This window comes from Apodemus sylvaticus, chromosome 6, assembly GCF_947179515.1.
Source record: "Apodemus sylvaticus chromosome 6, mApoSyl1.1, whole genome shotgun sequence".
NCBI lineage: Eukaryota > Metazoa > Chordata > Mammalia > Rodentia > Muridae > Apodemus > Apodemus sylvaticus.
Genome location: NC_067477.1, coordinates 99,100,810 through 99,118,010, shown reverse-complemented (window position 1 = coordinate 99,118,010; position 17,201 = coordinate 99,100,810). Strand labels below are relative to the sequence as shown.

At 42.6% G+C, this 17,201-nt stretch overlaps 1 protein-coding gene across 8 annotated transcripts in view; it reads left to right on the top strand.

Moving 5' to 3' along the window:
• Kidins220 (kinase D interacting substrate 220) overlaps window positions 1-17,201 on the top strand; it is an 83,696-nt gene that overhangs the window by 33,778 nt on the left and 32,717 nt on the right. For all 8 annotated transcript variants that reach the window (XM_052186029.1, XM_052186028.1, XM_052186035.1 and 5 more), the window contains exons 18-22: window positions 267-407; window positions 1,095-1,338; window positions 1,760-1,848; window positions 3,194-3,338; window positions 6,535-6,697. In XM_052186029.1, the coding sequence (XP_052041989.1) occupies window positions 267-407; window positions 1,095-1,338; window positions 1,760-1,848; window positions 3,194-3,338; window positions 6,535-6,697 (782 nt within the window). The remainder of the gene's footprint in view (window positions 1-266; window positions 408-1,094; window positions 1,339-1,759; window positions 1,849-3,193; window positions 3,339-6,534; window positions 6,698-17,201) is intronic.

Genomic DNA, 17,201 nt, shown 5'->3' with positions numbered 1-17,201 from the left:
ACAGACAAACAAAAAACAGTCTTTAGTTTTGACAAGTAAGTCTCTGAACCTCTTCTGTAGTCTGCAAATTCCTATCATAGTATCCCCTGATGACATCTGAGAGTCAAGTATTGTCAGTCCATAACTGAAACCTTTGCAACAGGGTTTAAATGGAACCACTGCCAGCTGCAAGAACTTTGGATTTCTTTTCCTCCTGTTGGATGGGTTTCTTTTGTGCTTCTAAAGGAATGTGCCTTACTTTCTTGTGTCTTCTGTGCTTTGTGCAGGTCCTAAAGTGTGAGGTGGAACTGATGGCCAGGATGGCAAAAACCATTGATAGCTTCACTCAAAACCAGACAAGGCTGGTGGTTATCATTGATGGCCTGGATGCCTGTGAGCAAGACAAAGTCCTGCAGATGCTGGACACTGTACGTTTCAGCTGTCTCCAGACTTGTCACTGTGCCGTGTAGGATGCATGACTTCACAAAATATCTCAATTGGGACAGAAACTGTGCTTCTTTAAGAAACACTGCTTTCTCTAGTGAATCTCTCTTTCATGAGAAGAATTCTATTTTAAAATTCAGAATCATAGCAAAAGCTGATGTTTGATGGAAACTGTTTAAATCTCTTGCCTGAGGGCACCTTAGGAAACCAGAAGCCACTCACCTGGAGCCTCTCAGTGCCAGGCAGAGCTCAGTGTGTGACAGTCCTGCTTGCACTATGAGATGACAGAGGGGGCCCATAGAATTCGTAGTGTGTGTTAAAGCACAATCCTGGTAATCTGAGGTTTGTTATAAACAACAGTGGTTACCTGAGTGCACACAACTCACACGTGCACACAGAAAATTGCCTGTGTGTTGATCTTACTTTTGTGTAGCTGCAGGTGTCTGAGGAGGAAACCACATTAACTGTTCTCTGTGTTGGTTTTGTCATTGGTAGATGACAGCAACCTAAGATTGAGCCCTCTATAAAAGTTGTTTTCATAGAGAATAAATTTTGATAAAAAATGAACGATATTAAAAAATATAGCATCAAAGATAGTACAGATTTTAAAAAGATTTTAAAAGTTAATTTTTACAAATTTGTGTCACATTCACACCTTTCTTCTACCACAGGTCCGAGTTCTGTTTTCAAAGGGCCCTTTTATTGCCATTTTTGCCAGTGATCCACATATTATTATAAAGGCCATCAACCAGAACCTGAATAGTGTGCTCCGTGATTCAAATATAAATGGGCATGACTATATGCGCAATATAGTTCATTTACCGGTTTTCCTTAATAGTCGTGGGCTTAGCAATGCAAGAAAATTTCTTGTAACTTCAGCAACAAATGGGGACATTTCGTGCTCAGATACCACAGGTAAGTGTCAAGCCCTAGCGTACTCAATCTTGAAGGTGACTTGTAGAAGGAAGGGTTGATTTAGCTGTGGTCCCAAAGGGATAGGAGTCCATCACCACCATGGTGGGGAAGTGTGACAGTGGCAGGCATGGCGGCAGGCATGGCAGCTGGAGTAGCAAGCTGAGAGGTCACAACTTACCCTGCATGCAGGAAACAGAGAGCAAAAACAAAATGGCATTCATCTTCAAAGTCTCAAGACCCGGCTGCAGGGACACACTTCCTCCAGCAAGCCTCACCCCTACACCTCCCTACCTTCCTCCAGCAAGCCTCACCCCTACACCTCCCAAAGAACAGCGTCCAGTGGGGACAAGGGTCAGACACCCGAGGCTCTGGGAGAAACTCATTTTAACTATCACAGTGCTGTCTCAATGCTGTCTTCTAGGAGTACAGGAGGATGCTGACAGAAGAGTTTCACAGAACAGCCTTGGGGAGATGACAAAGCTGGGTAGCAAAACGGCTCTCAACAGAAGGGTAAGTGCCATTTGTGCCACTTAATGGTGTGATTGATTTTTCCTTCGAGTGGTGGGGTTGAGCCCAAAGCCTTGCACATGCTAGGCAAGTATTCTGTCACTTAGCTGTACCTGAATCTGGTTTTTATTTTTTTTTTTTAGCAGTCATTCAAATAAGATTAAGTTAGTGACACCTTTTGTCCTCCTGTAAACATGATGTTAAGCTCTGGAGATCAGCGTCAGTGCCAGCTGCCTCAGAGCTGTTTGGGGGTAAGGACCTTGATCTGGGAGGCGTCCCCTCCTCTGCAGCCGCTTCCCAGATGAGGTGCTGACTCGCTCCTCGAGTAGTAAGATGTCATAGCCAGCAAATGATTGTGGCATCGCATGCGTTCCCAAGCAGGTGCCGTCCCTACGTTTATCTCTTTGCCCAACATTTACGAGGTCTGGATTATAGTCTCCAGACCCACATGGGATTCTGGGCCCTTCTCAATCTTTTCGGGTTTCTGGTTCAGTGCTTCAGTCTCTGTGTCCACCCATATTATTTGTGGAGCAGAGCCAGGTGTATTTGCCTGGGTCTGTAAAGTGGGAAGATGCCCACTGGCAGGGGGCCTTGGTTGACAGTGGCACTTACGGATGGCTGACGATGGCTGACATGGGCGTAGGCTGGCACTGCCTGCTTTCTTGTTTGCTCCCATTTGGACATTGTTTTGTAAACCTGTGTCTTTGGCTTTGTGCCCACCTGCTTTATAGTTATGAATTCAGACTTAGTATGAATGGCAGATGATTTAGCCAAAGTCAGGGGAGTGTGAGATTCTGTAATTCTAATTTCTCTCTTGGCAGTCCAGGTTCTTGGGGACCTATGGTTTCATCTACCTTTCCCATGTTTCAGGACTCGGGAGAGTGTGCCTCTGTTGCGTTTGTTCTTCTCTTAGGAATGGAATCCTTATCCACTCCAGCCTACTCTACAGAGTGCCTTCTGCTCTTTGAGGAAATGCCAGGAAAGTTAAGAGTGGCTGTGTCTGGAATGAAATCATGTAACACTTTAAAACAACCTAAAAATAGAGATGCTGGATCCCTGGAACTGCGAACTTACCCGCTTTATCTTTTCATGGTTCCCTGGGACAGAGGGAGCTTCATGGAGCTTGGCCGAGGTTCTCTTTATGGAGTTCTGTGCACTTCTTATCTGAGACATTACATTTTCCCAAACTGTACAGCTGTCAGCATACATGGGATGTCTGCCTGCCAACAGTGCTGTGTAACTGCTCTGGAATGGGTCTGCCTCAGAAGTAACTGTACTGTTGTTCTTACCATAAGTGTGCATGCTAACTCTCAAGGGCGGCTGTTTCTCACCGCTGCTGTTGTTTCAGGATACTTATCGCAGAAGACAGATGCAGAGAACCATCACCAGGCAGATGTCCTTCGATCTCACAAAGTTGCTGGTTACTGAGGATTGGTTCAGTGACATCAGTCCTCAGACCATGAGACGGCTACTCAATATTGTTTCTGTGACAGGTGACCTTCGTTTTTCATGTTCTGTGATACATAATAAGTTTTATTTTGCTTATATTTTTTGAGATAATAGGCATTGAGCTCAGGGCTTGGGCAAGCTCTGTGAATGTTCTGCTATGAAGTTGCACCCCCAGCCTCTGCTATAGGCTTTAAAGTTAACAGAGCACTTTGAGTATAAGCTTTGTTGGTAGTAGGAGTTGACAGTAGCAGTTGTAATAGTAGTTGACAATCTGATATCACTTGGAAATTTATTTTAAAATTTCATGATTTTAAAGTTCTTTTGCTTTATATTTTGGCTAAATATATGTAATTATATAATAGTATATAATTTATATAACTGAGCACAATTAATATTTGTGGTGAAATTCAGATCTTTATATATGCTATGTTATTTCAGTTTTTATATGATATTTGAATTAAAATGTTTGTAATACCATAGAGACTGTTAGCCAGGCAGTAGTGGCCTACATCCTTAATCTCAACACCCTGGAGCAGAGGCAGGCGTATCTCTGATCAGGTTCAAGGCAACCCTGGTCTACAGAGTGAATTCTAAGACAACCAGAGCTACACAGAGAAACCCTGTCTTGAACCTCTGAAGCCTGCCCACCGCCCCAATAAAGGAGCTTATTGCTATGACTAAATTCTTTGTTTGGATGCTGCTCTTCTGTATGTTAAGACTAATTAGCATTAGAGCAGTCATAGACACACTTGCACTGAATAGCTTATAGAATGCGTTTCTTTCCTTGTATGGCATTGCTTGGTACCTTCTGGCATTTCCCAATGTTGACTCTGTCAACTGGAATTGCATTTTATACTAAGTTTAGGGCTCCTGACATAACTATATTATAGGTGGGGTCGGTCATATCTAAGATAACATTTTTATAGTTAAATCTCTATAAGTGAGACTTCAACCTTCCCATACTGGTTTGACAGAGGAACTATTTCCCTGATATTACTGCTAACACTGACATGTTATGTCTTATCATCCTCCTTTTGCCCAGAGTTGTCTGGAAAACAGGAAGTAAGACAGCCCCCTCCCACTCAGGTTCTCTTCTTTTCCCTGGAACTTTTGGCTCTGCCCCTGCTGTGGCCCTGCTTCTGCTCTCAGCAAAGTCCCTTGGTAGGGTACACCACCATCTCTCATACTGTTCTCCCACAAGTCCGCCAGACTTCCCAAGACCCTTCTCAGGGCTTCAGCGGGACTGCACTGAACATCTGTCTTAGAGATGAGGTCCCCCAGTGGTTGTACATGGAACATGCAGGGCCAGGCCCCATCCTTATCTGGACACCACGAGCAGCTGGAGCCAGTTAAAACATTGTGTCCTCTTACTCATTAGCACTGGGCTGCTCTTGACTACGGTTCTTAGAGATCAGCTTTGTGTCTTGACCAGTTTTCATTAACATGGCTTGTCATAATTCTGAGCAGTGGATTTTCTCAGTTCCTTATGTGTTAGCTTACATGTGAGCTTTTCCATGAGACCTTCCTGCATCTCAAATGAAATGACTCTGCTGCCTCCTTCCATGTTTCCTCCTACTCCACAGACCATCTGTCTTCTGACACACACTGTCCTATCTGTGTGCTCTCTGGAGGGGAGACCCTCATGCAAAAGGGTCTTTGTGTGATCTGCTTAACTGCAGTGCCCACTTCAGCATCTGGGATTGACTGTGAAGGAGTAAGAGGCCTGAATGAAATTAGAACCACACTTCACATGGTTCTTGAGAGAAGCATCCTGAGGAAAAGGAGCAGCACCGGCAGAGGCTGGGAGCTGGGTTCCAAGAACAGCTGGAATGCCAGCCTGGGTGGGGTTGAAGTGGTGTCAGAGCTGTGGCTCATCGAGGCCTTATGGCTCCAAACCCACAGCCAGGAATTTAGATTGTTGAGACATCTTCCGGTGCTCCAAAGGGGCCTGAGTTGATACCTTTAAATGTTAGCTACTCACAGGGCTGAGGCAGGAGGATCTCAAGTTCATGGCAAACTTGGCCAACTAATTGAGTTGGCTGTGGAGGTTTACAGCTGTAATCCTGGCAGTCTGGAAGTGGAGGCAGGAGAGTCAGGAAGTCAGGACCAGCTCAGGTACATGAGAACCTGTGTTTTAAAAACCAAAAGCTCAGTCTTCTACAAGAAGTATATTGTCAAACTTATTTTAATGCTCAGCCTTTCATTTTTGTTGCTCCCCCAAAAGACACATTTAGTTAAATATTCACCTAGTTATTTCATAGGTTGTTGTTTTTTTGTTGGATTTATCATCTGCTTTGCAGAGTGTCTTCTTTTCAGGAAGGCTGTGACTGTATCATGTGTTGTGTTCTGGGTTTGACTGCAGAGTTAGTATTCACGGTAAGCCCATAGCTGGCAAGCACTTGTACCATGGCTCCTGGGATGAAGAGTCATCCTGCTATCCATTCTGCAGAGCATACCACCTTCCCAGAAGGTGGGATGTAGAGTGAGGGATGAGGCCAGGGTCATCACCTGCACAGTGAAGAGTGGGACAGCAGGGTCCCCATGAGAGCCTGCCAGACAAGTAGATGTGGGTCCACGTGTGGACTGACCTGGTAACAGTAGTAAAGAACTGCTGTGTTTTCACTTAAGAACCAAGTGTCATTGTAGTCCTGTCAGGGTGAAGGCAATGAGACACTGGAGGGGAGCCTTGACTCTGAAAGCTTCCCAGTGCAGCTGTCCTCCAGTGAGCTGCCCTGAGGACTGCTGAGCTTGCCCTCTGAACACCCTCCCAACAGGCTCGTTTATTCCAGTGTGTAGACAACAAGTCTGCTTACATTGTACCTTGGCCTGTCTTAGTAAGAAGGGAAGTGAATTAAGCCATAAAACAAAGACTGACCAGCATGTTTGGTGTCCACTAAGGTCCGGAGAAGTCCTTAGCAGCCAGCATTAAGGACTACCACGGTGTTTTATTTTGTTTGATGGTTTATTTTTTGAGACAGTCTTACTCTGTAGCTCAGGTTGGCCTCAAGACTTGTCCTATTCTCCTTCAGCCTCCCGTGTGCCAGGCTCACTGATGTCTGTCACTATGCCCTCTAAATTTTTAGAACCTGGATTTTACAAGCCATATAAATACTTGATTTAAATCTTTAGTATAACCAAATGGCAAAGTTTTCAAATCTTAAATATCAATTATTTGTGACTATGCTAAGCATTTTGCTTAGTACGTCTATTAATTTTTAAATGTTTATGTATTCGTTAAAGGGCGGCTACTAAGAGCCAATCAGATTACTTTCAACTGGGACAGGCTAGCCAGCTGGATCAACCTTACCGAGCAGTGGCCGTACCGGACATCCTGGCTCATACTGTATCTGGAAGAGACTGAAGGTATTCCTGATCAGATGACGTTAAAGACCATCTATGAGAGGTATTTTACTTGACTGCTTTGCACTTAACTTTGCTTTGAGTATTAAACCACAAATAGTGCGCTCAAAGTCTGTGCTTCTGAATTCAGTTAGTCTTCCTGGATCCCTGGGTGGGCTCTGGATGTCATCACATCCTGCGAGCTTACGGCTCCTTTGTACTGCCTCTTTTACAGCCGTGTACAGTTGTAAGCGTTACTATGGCTTTTGTAATGTCACACAGCCAAAAGGATTGTGTGTGCCAGAGCTCTTACAATAGCTTTAAGGTCCAGCCGTGAGTCTAATAAACTGTTCCTTAAAGCTGGATGGGGTGTGCTGCATGCCTTTAATTCAGCAGGTGAAGCTCTGCCTTCTGGGCTAGCCTGGTCTATAGAGCAAATTCCAGAATGGCCAGGGCTACACAAAGAAAGCCTTTCTCAAAAAATGAGAAATAAATAAACTGTTTCTTAGAAAAAGATAACTTGTAGAAACTATGTAAACTTTTAAAATTTGGAGTATAATTTTATACTGTTTTAAAATATAAAGTAATAATATAGTTTATATTTTATAGTCTCTTAAGAGTTCAGATCATTTTTATTCCCTTGTAATGTTCCTAGCTTTTGATTTTTCCTAGCTGGTTTTAGAATTGTAGAGGACTGTTAGAAAGAATCACAGTTCTGAGCCCTTCTAGGCTTCTGTATAAGTGTGTCAGTGGCTTAACCCTGGTGTGGCTCCAGTGAGGCAGGGACACGGATGACCATGTGCTGTGGAAACTTGGCTTGGATTTATTAGAAGTCATTGTGTCTTGAGATCATGAGTGGACTTATCCTTGGTTGTAAAATACAAAACTTTATTTCCTGAGCAAATGTGTCTGTCCTAAGGAGTTGGGTAATTGTGTTTAATCACTAGATGAGCGATTATTATAGTTTAGAATAGTTTTAGAATAGTTACTAACAGGAAGATCAAGGTTCTGAATGTTAATAACTCCCCAAGTCATGCAGTCTCAATGGCAAAGCTGGTATTTTCATCTGGGTCGCTCCAGTCTACATATAAACCCTGCACCACTAACTTCACTCACAAGTCCGAGTCAGGTACTGCTATCCTAATTTTTCACTATTAGGAAACAGACACCAGTGGAGATAAGTCACTTGCTAAAAGGCCAGTGTACGATAGAGCTGGGATTTAGAGTGAGGCCCCACAACCTCACTCAAGTGTGTGTGGGAAGGACTCCTTCCATTGTCCAGACACTTTCTAGGCTGGGGTTCTGCCAGAAACACACTGAGGTTTGTCATGGAGTCAAAGGCTAGAGTTTCTAATGGAAACAAGGGCTGCAGTGTTGACCTTTTGTGTTTTTCTATTTCTTTAGGAACATTGCAAACTGCTGTAGTTAGTTTTGTATGAGGTTTCCTACGGGTTTTTTTTTTATTAATAGTAAAAATTTACAAAACAGATAACTGCTATTTTTTATAAGTTGTCTTTACCATGATAAAAACATGAGCATTCTATTAAATAAACTGTTAGTTACTGCCTCTCCAGTCTATCTGTCTGTCTGTCTCTGTCTCTCTTTGTCTGTCTGTCTCTGTTTCTATCTCTCTGTCTCTTCATTTTTAGACAGAGTAGCCATGCTAGTCCGCAGTTTGGCATGGAATGGGCTTCACATTAATCCCTTACCTGCTGTAACGGAGAGTTCATGGATCAGAAACACTATGGCCAGCAATTCAAGAAGTGTATGTAGAATGTATGTAGAGTGTGTAATTGGTCTTCTGCACATTCTATGACAAGGTTGACAAGAATGGTAAAAGTCCTGAGGCGGTGGAAATAGGAGAAGTATACAGTGAAGCAGATTGAAGGACGGTTCAGTCTCTGACTCGGGCCTGTCTGACGGCAGCGGTCAGGGCCCTAGAGCTCTGCTGGCTGCTGTACTGTTGTTGTTTGAGTAGCTGTCTCCCTGAGACCCGTTCTTGTTGCTTTTCTTATTTTTGTGGTCCTAGGTGTAGAACCCAGAGCCTTATACATACATGGTGGTAGCACATTCTACTGCTAATCCACACCAGCCCAACTTGTTTTCCTTAAGAAGCCAAGATTACTAGGTATTTTGGTGCTTAGATGCTTTCTTTCTTTTTCTTTTGTTTGCCCTGGTTGATTTCTTCATTAGTGTAATTTTTTTTTTTACTGAGGGCCAGAGCTTGTGCCATTGTCTTTATGCTCTTATATGTCATAGGGGCTGGTTGGGTGGACAGAGGGAGAGACACAAAAGCATTCATGTTCGTGAAGGAAGTACATGTTTAATTGTCTTTTGGGGGGGTATAGAATAGAGTTTATTCAGGGCAGAGGATGGGAGTTAGAGAGGCAGAGAGAGAGAGAGAGAGAGAGAGAGAGAGAGAGAGAGAGAGAGAGAGAGAGAGAGAGAGAAGAGAAGAAAAGAGGAGAGGAGAGGAGAGGAGAGGAGAGGAGAGGAGAAGAGGAAGCTGGCCATGACCACCTGGAGAGGGGGGGAGGGGAGGAGAGCCCAAGAGGGGCAGAGAGGTGAAGAGTGCCAAGAGGCGAGAGCGATGAGAGAGAGCGATGAGAGAGAGCGATGAGAGAGCTAATTGTCTTTTCTATTTGATAAACTTAAGCGATTTTACAGGAATAAGAACAGTACAAACACCACCACATCCCCATCTTCCCTCAGACTTGTCTGTTACTGTTGACATCACTGCTTCTCAGTTCCAACCACGTGGTCTCCAAGTTTTGTTTCTCTATATGTTTATAGATCTATACCAACACAAACAGAGTTTTCCAAACTAGTGTGAGAAATTACACATGTCATATCATTTGCCCCTAAATGCTTGAGCTTTGTAAAACATGCATATTTGAAGCAAGTAGAGATGGGGGAGGGAAGATGGCTTAAACAATTAGCCAGCTAAGTCATTTTCTGGGTGGTAAGAAACTTTTTAGTATACTGCCCTTTGGTGAGAGACAATTGCTTGGTGTTTTATTTCTTATGCTTTTTTAGGGAGGAAAGTTTTATTTTGGCTTGTGGTTGTAGTCTGTTGTGTTGTAAAAGCATAAAGGACTAGAAAGCTCACAGGATGGCAGCCAGAAGGCAGAGAATGTCTGCGTTTGCAGGCCTGCTTCTCTCCCACTTCACTGTGCCTGCACCTGCGGCTGTAGGGGTGCTGCTGCCTGTGTGTCCAGCCCTGTCAGCTTGATATTCAGCAAGTTGCCACCCCTCAGAGGCCTGGCTCAGCATGCAAAATGCATTCAGTCCATCTGCCCTCAACCTTAACAGTTCCAGTATTGTTCAGTAGCTGAAATTCAGCATCTCCCCCGGACACAAGACAAACTCTTAGCTGTGAACCCTTGCAATATCAAAAAGAAAATGACCTATTTCCAGATTACTGTGGCACAGAGTAAAGATTTCCCTTCTCAAAACAAGGGAAGGGCTTAGAACACAGACATAGGACAGACCCAAAACCCAGAAGGGCAGACATCTGGGTCAGCATCGAGCATCTACGGTTGTGTTGTGAGAGCCAACAGGTGCAGGGTCCTTGCCTCTGTAGCTCTGCCGTCACCGCCCCCACGGCCTTTCCTGGGATTGCTCTGTTTATTACCTGCAGCTTCTCTCAAGCTATGCTGGGCACCTGGGCTCTCGGACTTCCTTAGTTGCCCTGTGACTTTAGCTCTGCCTTCACGATTTAGACATTGTTTCCTCCAGGGCCACCTGCACTCACACCAACCCTGTCAGATACTTTGCCTGTCTTCCTAGGCTTTTCTGAAAACCTCGTGCTTAGTGTCCCTGATCCTGTAACACTTATTTTCCATAAGTCTGCAAAACCAGAGTCAGATAGGTGACCAGAAGTGTGCAGAGCACTCAGCTGCTTTGGCGTGACCCTGTCCCTTCAGCACTCATTCCCTTTTCTTCAGAACCTTACATGCTACTTGTTTAAAACTAAGGTTTTCAAATCCATCTGGTCCAGTTTTGCTCTTAATTCTCCCTGTAAATAGGACTAAAATTAGCTAGTGTCATTTCCTCTGCCAGATTTCTTAGTCCATCATTTTAAAACTCAGCCTTTTCTAAAGTCTTATAGCATGGACAAAACAGACGGGAACTTGAGCTAGAGAGATGGCTCTTGCAGAGGAGCTGGGTTCGGTTCCCAACACCCTCTTCCAACCTCTGCAGGTACTGGGCACACATGTGCTACATATACATACATGCAGGTAAAACAGTCATAACATAAAATAAGTCTATAAAGTATTTTTAATGTAGACAGGATCTTTGCCAGAATGGAGTATAGGTGCGTGGCCTGGCGGTGCTGTGTGGTGCCCACAGCCTGGTGCTCCGCGCTTACCCTCTTTCCCGCTGCGTTCCAGTGCCTCAGCTCCTCCTGTCACAGCCCACCAGCTTAGGGCGCCTGGAGCTTCTCCATGTGCAGCCCCAGCTTCTCCACGTTCTTCCTGCAAACCGGGTCTCAGGCCTCTCAGGGCTGGCTGGGCAGTCACTCAGTCACTCCTCCTTTCAAACTCACTTTCTGTCTTAGTTAGACAGTCAGTGCTGCCACTGCAGCTGAGGAGAGAATGGCTGGATTTAGCTCATGCTTTCAAAGGCCTCTCCCTCTCCCTCCCTCCTTCCCTCCCTCCTTCCCTCCCTCCTTCCCTCCCTCCATTCCCCCCCCACCTCTCTCTGTGAGGAGAGCCTGGGTGACCAGAGCTGCTTTCATTGTGGCAGACAAGAAGCAGAGAAAGAATTGAGAAAGAACTGCTCGTGCTTTGCTTGAGATTTCAAGTTTGCATTATATGTAGATCGCACCATCTGAACCTCATAGGTAGTTCTGACATTCTTTTCATTTTTAAATTGAAATATGACTTGTAGGCAAGAAAGAATTCTTTTTTTAAAAATTTATTTATTTTTTTATTGAATATTGTCTTACATTGTCAATGGTAAAACCTTTCCCGATATCCCCCCTCCCCTAAGACCCTCAACCCCTCACCTTCCTCCCCCCCCCCCACATATATGACTCTCCACCCAACACACTCCCACCCCCACTCAGTTTCCCTTTGTTGGGGCCTCTGTTGAGCCTTTACCTGACCAAGGACCATTCCTCCCACTGATGCCCAACAAGGCCTTCCTCTGCCACATTTTTGGCTAGAACCATGTGTACCCCTTGGTTGATGGTTCAGTCCCTGGGAGTCTTGGGGCATCTGGGTGGCCGAAATCATTGTTCTTCCCATGGGGCTGTAAACCCCTTCAGCTCCTCTGGACCATCCTCCAGCTCCACCATTGGGGACTCCATGCCTAGTCCAATAGTTGGTTGTTAGGTTCTGTATTTGTAAGGCTCTGGTAGGGCCCCTCTAGAGACAACCATGGTATGTTCCTTTTGGTATACGCTTCTTGTCGTCCATGGTAATAACCACAGGAGCAATAAGGGAGACAATGTGTGGAGCAGAAACTGAAGTAAAGGCCTCCCAGAGACTGCCCTATCTGGGGATTCATCCTATAAACAGTCAAGAAAGAATTCTTAAATTGAGATGTGGTGACATCTTTAATCCCAGTGCTTGGGAGGTAGAGGCAGATGGAAATCTGTGAGTTTGAGGCTGGCATGATCTACAGAAAAACCTTGTCTCTAGGTGGGGATTGGGGGGGGAGGAACACTGCATGTTGTTTAAAGATAATAGTAATTATTGTACCCTTTTATGAAAAAAATAGAATATTGTGAAAGAATTATTTGGGAAGTGGAAAAATAGTTTTTTAATCATAATATAAATTATGGTGGATTTTTATAAGGAAATATTTTATTTTGATCACATCAATAAAGAATAATATATATTAGAGGCAAAATGAGACCATGGCAACTTTCTTTTGTGATTTATCCAACTTCTTTCTTTAGACCTCAGTCCTGATGGTCTAGCTGTCTGAGAGCAGACTGATTTAGCATGACTCTGAGATGCTTTTCTTTTTAAATATGCCTTATGTGCCTATAACTACTTACAGAGAATGTTTGTAGTTATCCAACAAAGAGAAAAAGATAGTGTAGAAAGCAATCTGAAAATTCATAAGGGGTTTTACTCAAAATAATTAAATAAAATAATTTATAGTGAACAACTGTAGGAAGACAGTTTGCTCAGCTTATTGAGAACCCATCTTTTACTTTAGCAATTTAGATGTCTGTTTGTACTTACCCATAGCTGGGTTCTTTGGTGCTTGTCATTTGAATAATAAAAAGTTTTATTTACAGCTGACAAAAAGCAGCAGTATATAATTGATATTCATTTGTTTTATTAAAGAAATCTGATTTGGTAAAAACAATCGGAAAATAGTATTTTTAACGCTAGTAGTAAAATTTATTTTTTTAATCCATAAAAAGCCTCATTTATTTTTATAGCAATTTGATGATACATCTGCTTGCTTTATTCAGCTGAAAAAGAAAATGTTGGTTCTTGGTGTTTGGTAAAATTGCTTTGTTAAATTATTTTCTAAATTGTTCAACTTTTAACAAATGACATTTGATACTAACACTGGAAAGCAATTTCAGCTAATTAAGTAGATCCCTCTATAAACCATTGGAACATTAAGATGACATACTGTTCATTCAAGATTATTTTAATTGGTACAATTATTGTAATTTTCTTGCAATTATGTGTTGAGCTAAAAGCTTTTGTCTAGATCATTTGAGGGTTTTTTTTTTGTTAACATACATTTAGTAAGAAGAAAGAAAGTTAAATAAAAACTGTAGATAAAGATTTTCTGTCTACCTTTTAGTGCAGCATTTTAGACAGTCATTGAAATATTTTAGTATAAAAGTTTATTTCTGGTATTTTAGACACTTAAAGCAATGATAGAGGCTTTTAAAAGATCAATTTAAATAGTTTTCATGATGATAATACTTTAAATTTCTGTTTTGACATTGCTCAAACAATGATTTTCTGGAGAAGAGATGGTCAGCAGAACTTTGTGTGAGAAGCATCCTTTTGATAGTCTTGGATTCTTAAAGTGAATTGAATCAGTTTTAATAGAGGTTAAGAATGATGGCCACTTTCCATCTCACAGAAACAGCTGTTTACTGTTTACTTGGACATTATTATATGATATTTATAGATCTATCAAGTCATATTTTAGCAAATATATCATATATTCATTTCTCCACCTCTAAGAAAGCTTTCAAAGGCTTACTGATCACATCTAACCTCCCCAGTTTTCCTTGTCTCCTTCATGTCTCCCTCCTCCCAGCTTCCCAGTCTCCTTCATGTCTCCCTCCTCCCAGTCTCCTTCATGTCTCCCTCCTCCCAGCTCCACCTGTCACCACTTGGATGAATTACACCAGCCTTTTGAAATCCTTCATTTGTGGTTATCCTTAAATCATGCCTTTAAGTTGATGCTACTCCTTGTTGTACAGAATATGTCTTTTGTACTGATAGTTATTTTCTTAAAGATCCTTGGAATATCTATTTAAAACATTATTGCATGCATGCTAATGCTATTAAGGTGTTTTATATGTATAGTTTTGAATTTTACTAAGATTCTATATTCTTAATATGATAGGACTTCTTAGAGATTTTGATGTTGCCATCATTCATAATTTATTAAATTAGTATCTTGTGTATAATTATTTTTGTAAGCATAGCTATGGATACTCCTAACACACATTTGCTTAGAATGTAGAGGTTAAATGTTTATTAATATCTTTGTGAAAGAGATTTATTTAGTTCTTTTCAAAAATCACCTGATAATTTTTTCATATAAGAAAGAAAACTAAGTATGTTTTCACTGGAATAAAGATTTCATGACTACAACAGAAGACTTACTTTAGATACAATAAGTAACACTAGCAGGGTGTTACTATGAAAATATGAAATGTAAGTCTGCAAACTATAGAGTAAAGTAGACTATTGACAGTTATATGCAAATTTTTGATTTTTAAAATGATTTATTTATTATATGTAAGTACACTTTAGTTGTCTTCAGACACCCCACAAGAGGGCATCAGATTTCATATTGGATGGTTGTGAGCCACAGTGTGGTTTCTGGGATTTGAACTCAGGACCTTTGGAAGAGTAGTCAGTGCTCTTAACCACTGAGCCATCTCTCCAGCCTGCAGATTTTTGATTTTTTACATTGTTCATTTATGTTCTTGATATAATTTGGCAAATCCAGATTTATTTATGTAGGTTTTTCAAGACAGGGCTTCTCTGTGTAGACCAGGCTGGCCTGGAACTCACAGAGAACTGACTGCTGGAAAATAGTTCATGAGAGCCTGTTATGGACAGACACTATTTAAATAGTAATATGTACTGTAGGACACACATGTGCAAGGCGGGTAGAGACCCCCATCCCAGGGACATCTGCACACAAGCCACATATAAACTGTGTGATTAGCAATAAGCCCTGTGGAAAGGACGCGGAGAGAAACATTGGGGAGGTAAGGAGTGGTGCCGGCTGTGCAGGACAGTCCTCACGGAGAAGGCGCGACAGTGGTGACAGAAAGCCCAGTATGATCCTAGTAGGTGAGAGGATCTCTGTATGGCTGAAGACTGCTAGCACTCATGTAGGTGGGAGAACATAAATGTGTTGCTTTTAGAGTAATATTGAATTATGGATAATCAAAACATGGACTTTGGGTGCTGGAGAGAGAGGGAGGCAGGAGCACCTGCTGCCCTCCCAGAGGACCTCGATTCACTTCCCTTTGGAGGCTCACAACCATCAGTAGCTCCAGGCCCAGGAGATCCAGTGGCCCCTTCTGGCCTTTCCAGATACCAGGCATACACAGTATACAGACATACATGTGAGCAAAACACCCGTCCACAGAAAAACAACCAAATAAGTAAATAAATAAAATTTTAAGAAGCCATAGACTTTGAGTAACACAGTGGGCACTAAGGAAAGGGAAAATGATTGATCCAGACTATCTGTGGGAATTGGGTTTGTACGGGAGCCCAGGTGTCACCAGCATGGTCTGCTTTCTCACCTTGACCTTACACTTCCCCGTCCTCCTGTCTCCTACCCCATTCTCTGGTCTCTTAAGCGTGCCTAGCGGGAGCCTGTTATACAGCAGGCTCCCCACTTCAGGTACTTTACTCCATCGCTGGTGTGCGCCTCCACAGGCTGCCCCATGGGATTTGCTCGCCAAGGGCTGCTTCGCTCGCTCTTTAGGTTTTGTTTCCTCCTAAGATGGTAAACTCCAGAGTATAACTTCCTTCTGTTTTCACACACATGCAAGGGGCAGAGTGTTTTTGAATGAGTAAGGAAGTGTGATGGTGCATTTGCATTGAGAAAGGCGTGCCTTCCTCAAGGTTGCAGATGTGAAGCCTTGCTTTATCTTAAGAGTGGGGTCCTCCAGACTCTTCATTATACATTCCCTGAATGCAGGGAAAATGTCTCTTTCACTGTTCTAATGGTGAGTCCCTGTATCTTACTGTAGTAGGGCTTATGGTAAGGCCGAAACCACATGACTGGTGACTGCATACTTCACTAAAGTTTAGTGGCTCCTTCCTTTTGACAGCTGACACTAAAATCACAGCAGCATTTCTTTAGCCTGTAGCCAAGTTTATGTTTGTAGGATTTTATGTTTATAAACCTTTGGTAAGGCAGTGGGTTGTAGTCTGTTTTTCAGGTCTTTTCCAATACAATCTCTTCTTACAGATGATCATCTGTGTCCCATTAGAGTCAATGTATTGAGGTATGATGGACCGTGTTTGTAATCCTAGCACTTAGGAGGTGGGGGCAGGAGGATTGCTCTGAGTTTAAGGCCATCCTGGATTACATATCAAAACCATGTGGCAAAACACCAAAAGTTAATAAATAATCAAAGTAAATGAAGGGCACGTGTACTTAGATGACTCCATTTTGTCGTGCTAATCATGTTGATTGTGTTAGGTATTAACAGTTGTTATAGTTAGACCTGTGCTAGGTGTGCACTAAGGACAGCACTCCCTACTGCGGTACCTGAGCTGCCCTGGAAGGTAGCAGCCAGTAGACTCGGCATTGCACTGAGCATCCCCTGCAGAGCATCCCTCTGCATGACCAAGGGAAGAGAGAGCAGGAGATACAATCTCGGAGCTAGTCTGCAGTTGGTGGATACAGTCATCTGTAGGATAGCTGTGGGTCTGTGATAGAAAAACAGTTTTCAGTGATATCCATAGGAATATTTAGAATATATATCAGTAGGAATGTTACCCAGGTATACATTTTCTAAAACATTAAATTTATTATATCTATTAAAAATGCATGCTTTTGCAAACTACAGAAAACTCTACATACATATTCAATTCTGATTGTGTCAGAGGTGGAGAGCATCAGAAGGTTGTTAGCATTCTTTGGCACTTTGCATAAGGTGTTACACCTTTATGTTCATTGAATATCTTTTTTTTTTTTTCCTAAATAGGTTTTTCCCTAGCTTTTCTTTTGCTGATCTAGAGACAGACAGACAGACAGGCAGGCAGGCAGGCAGGACTGACCGAGGATCAGACTTCTAGGGCTCATCATGTGCACTGTACTGCTGAGTGTTCCTCCAGATCTCATTTTGCTTCTAATAGGATAAAACTGATTTTAAA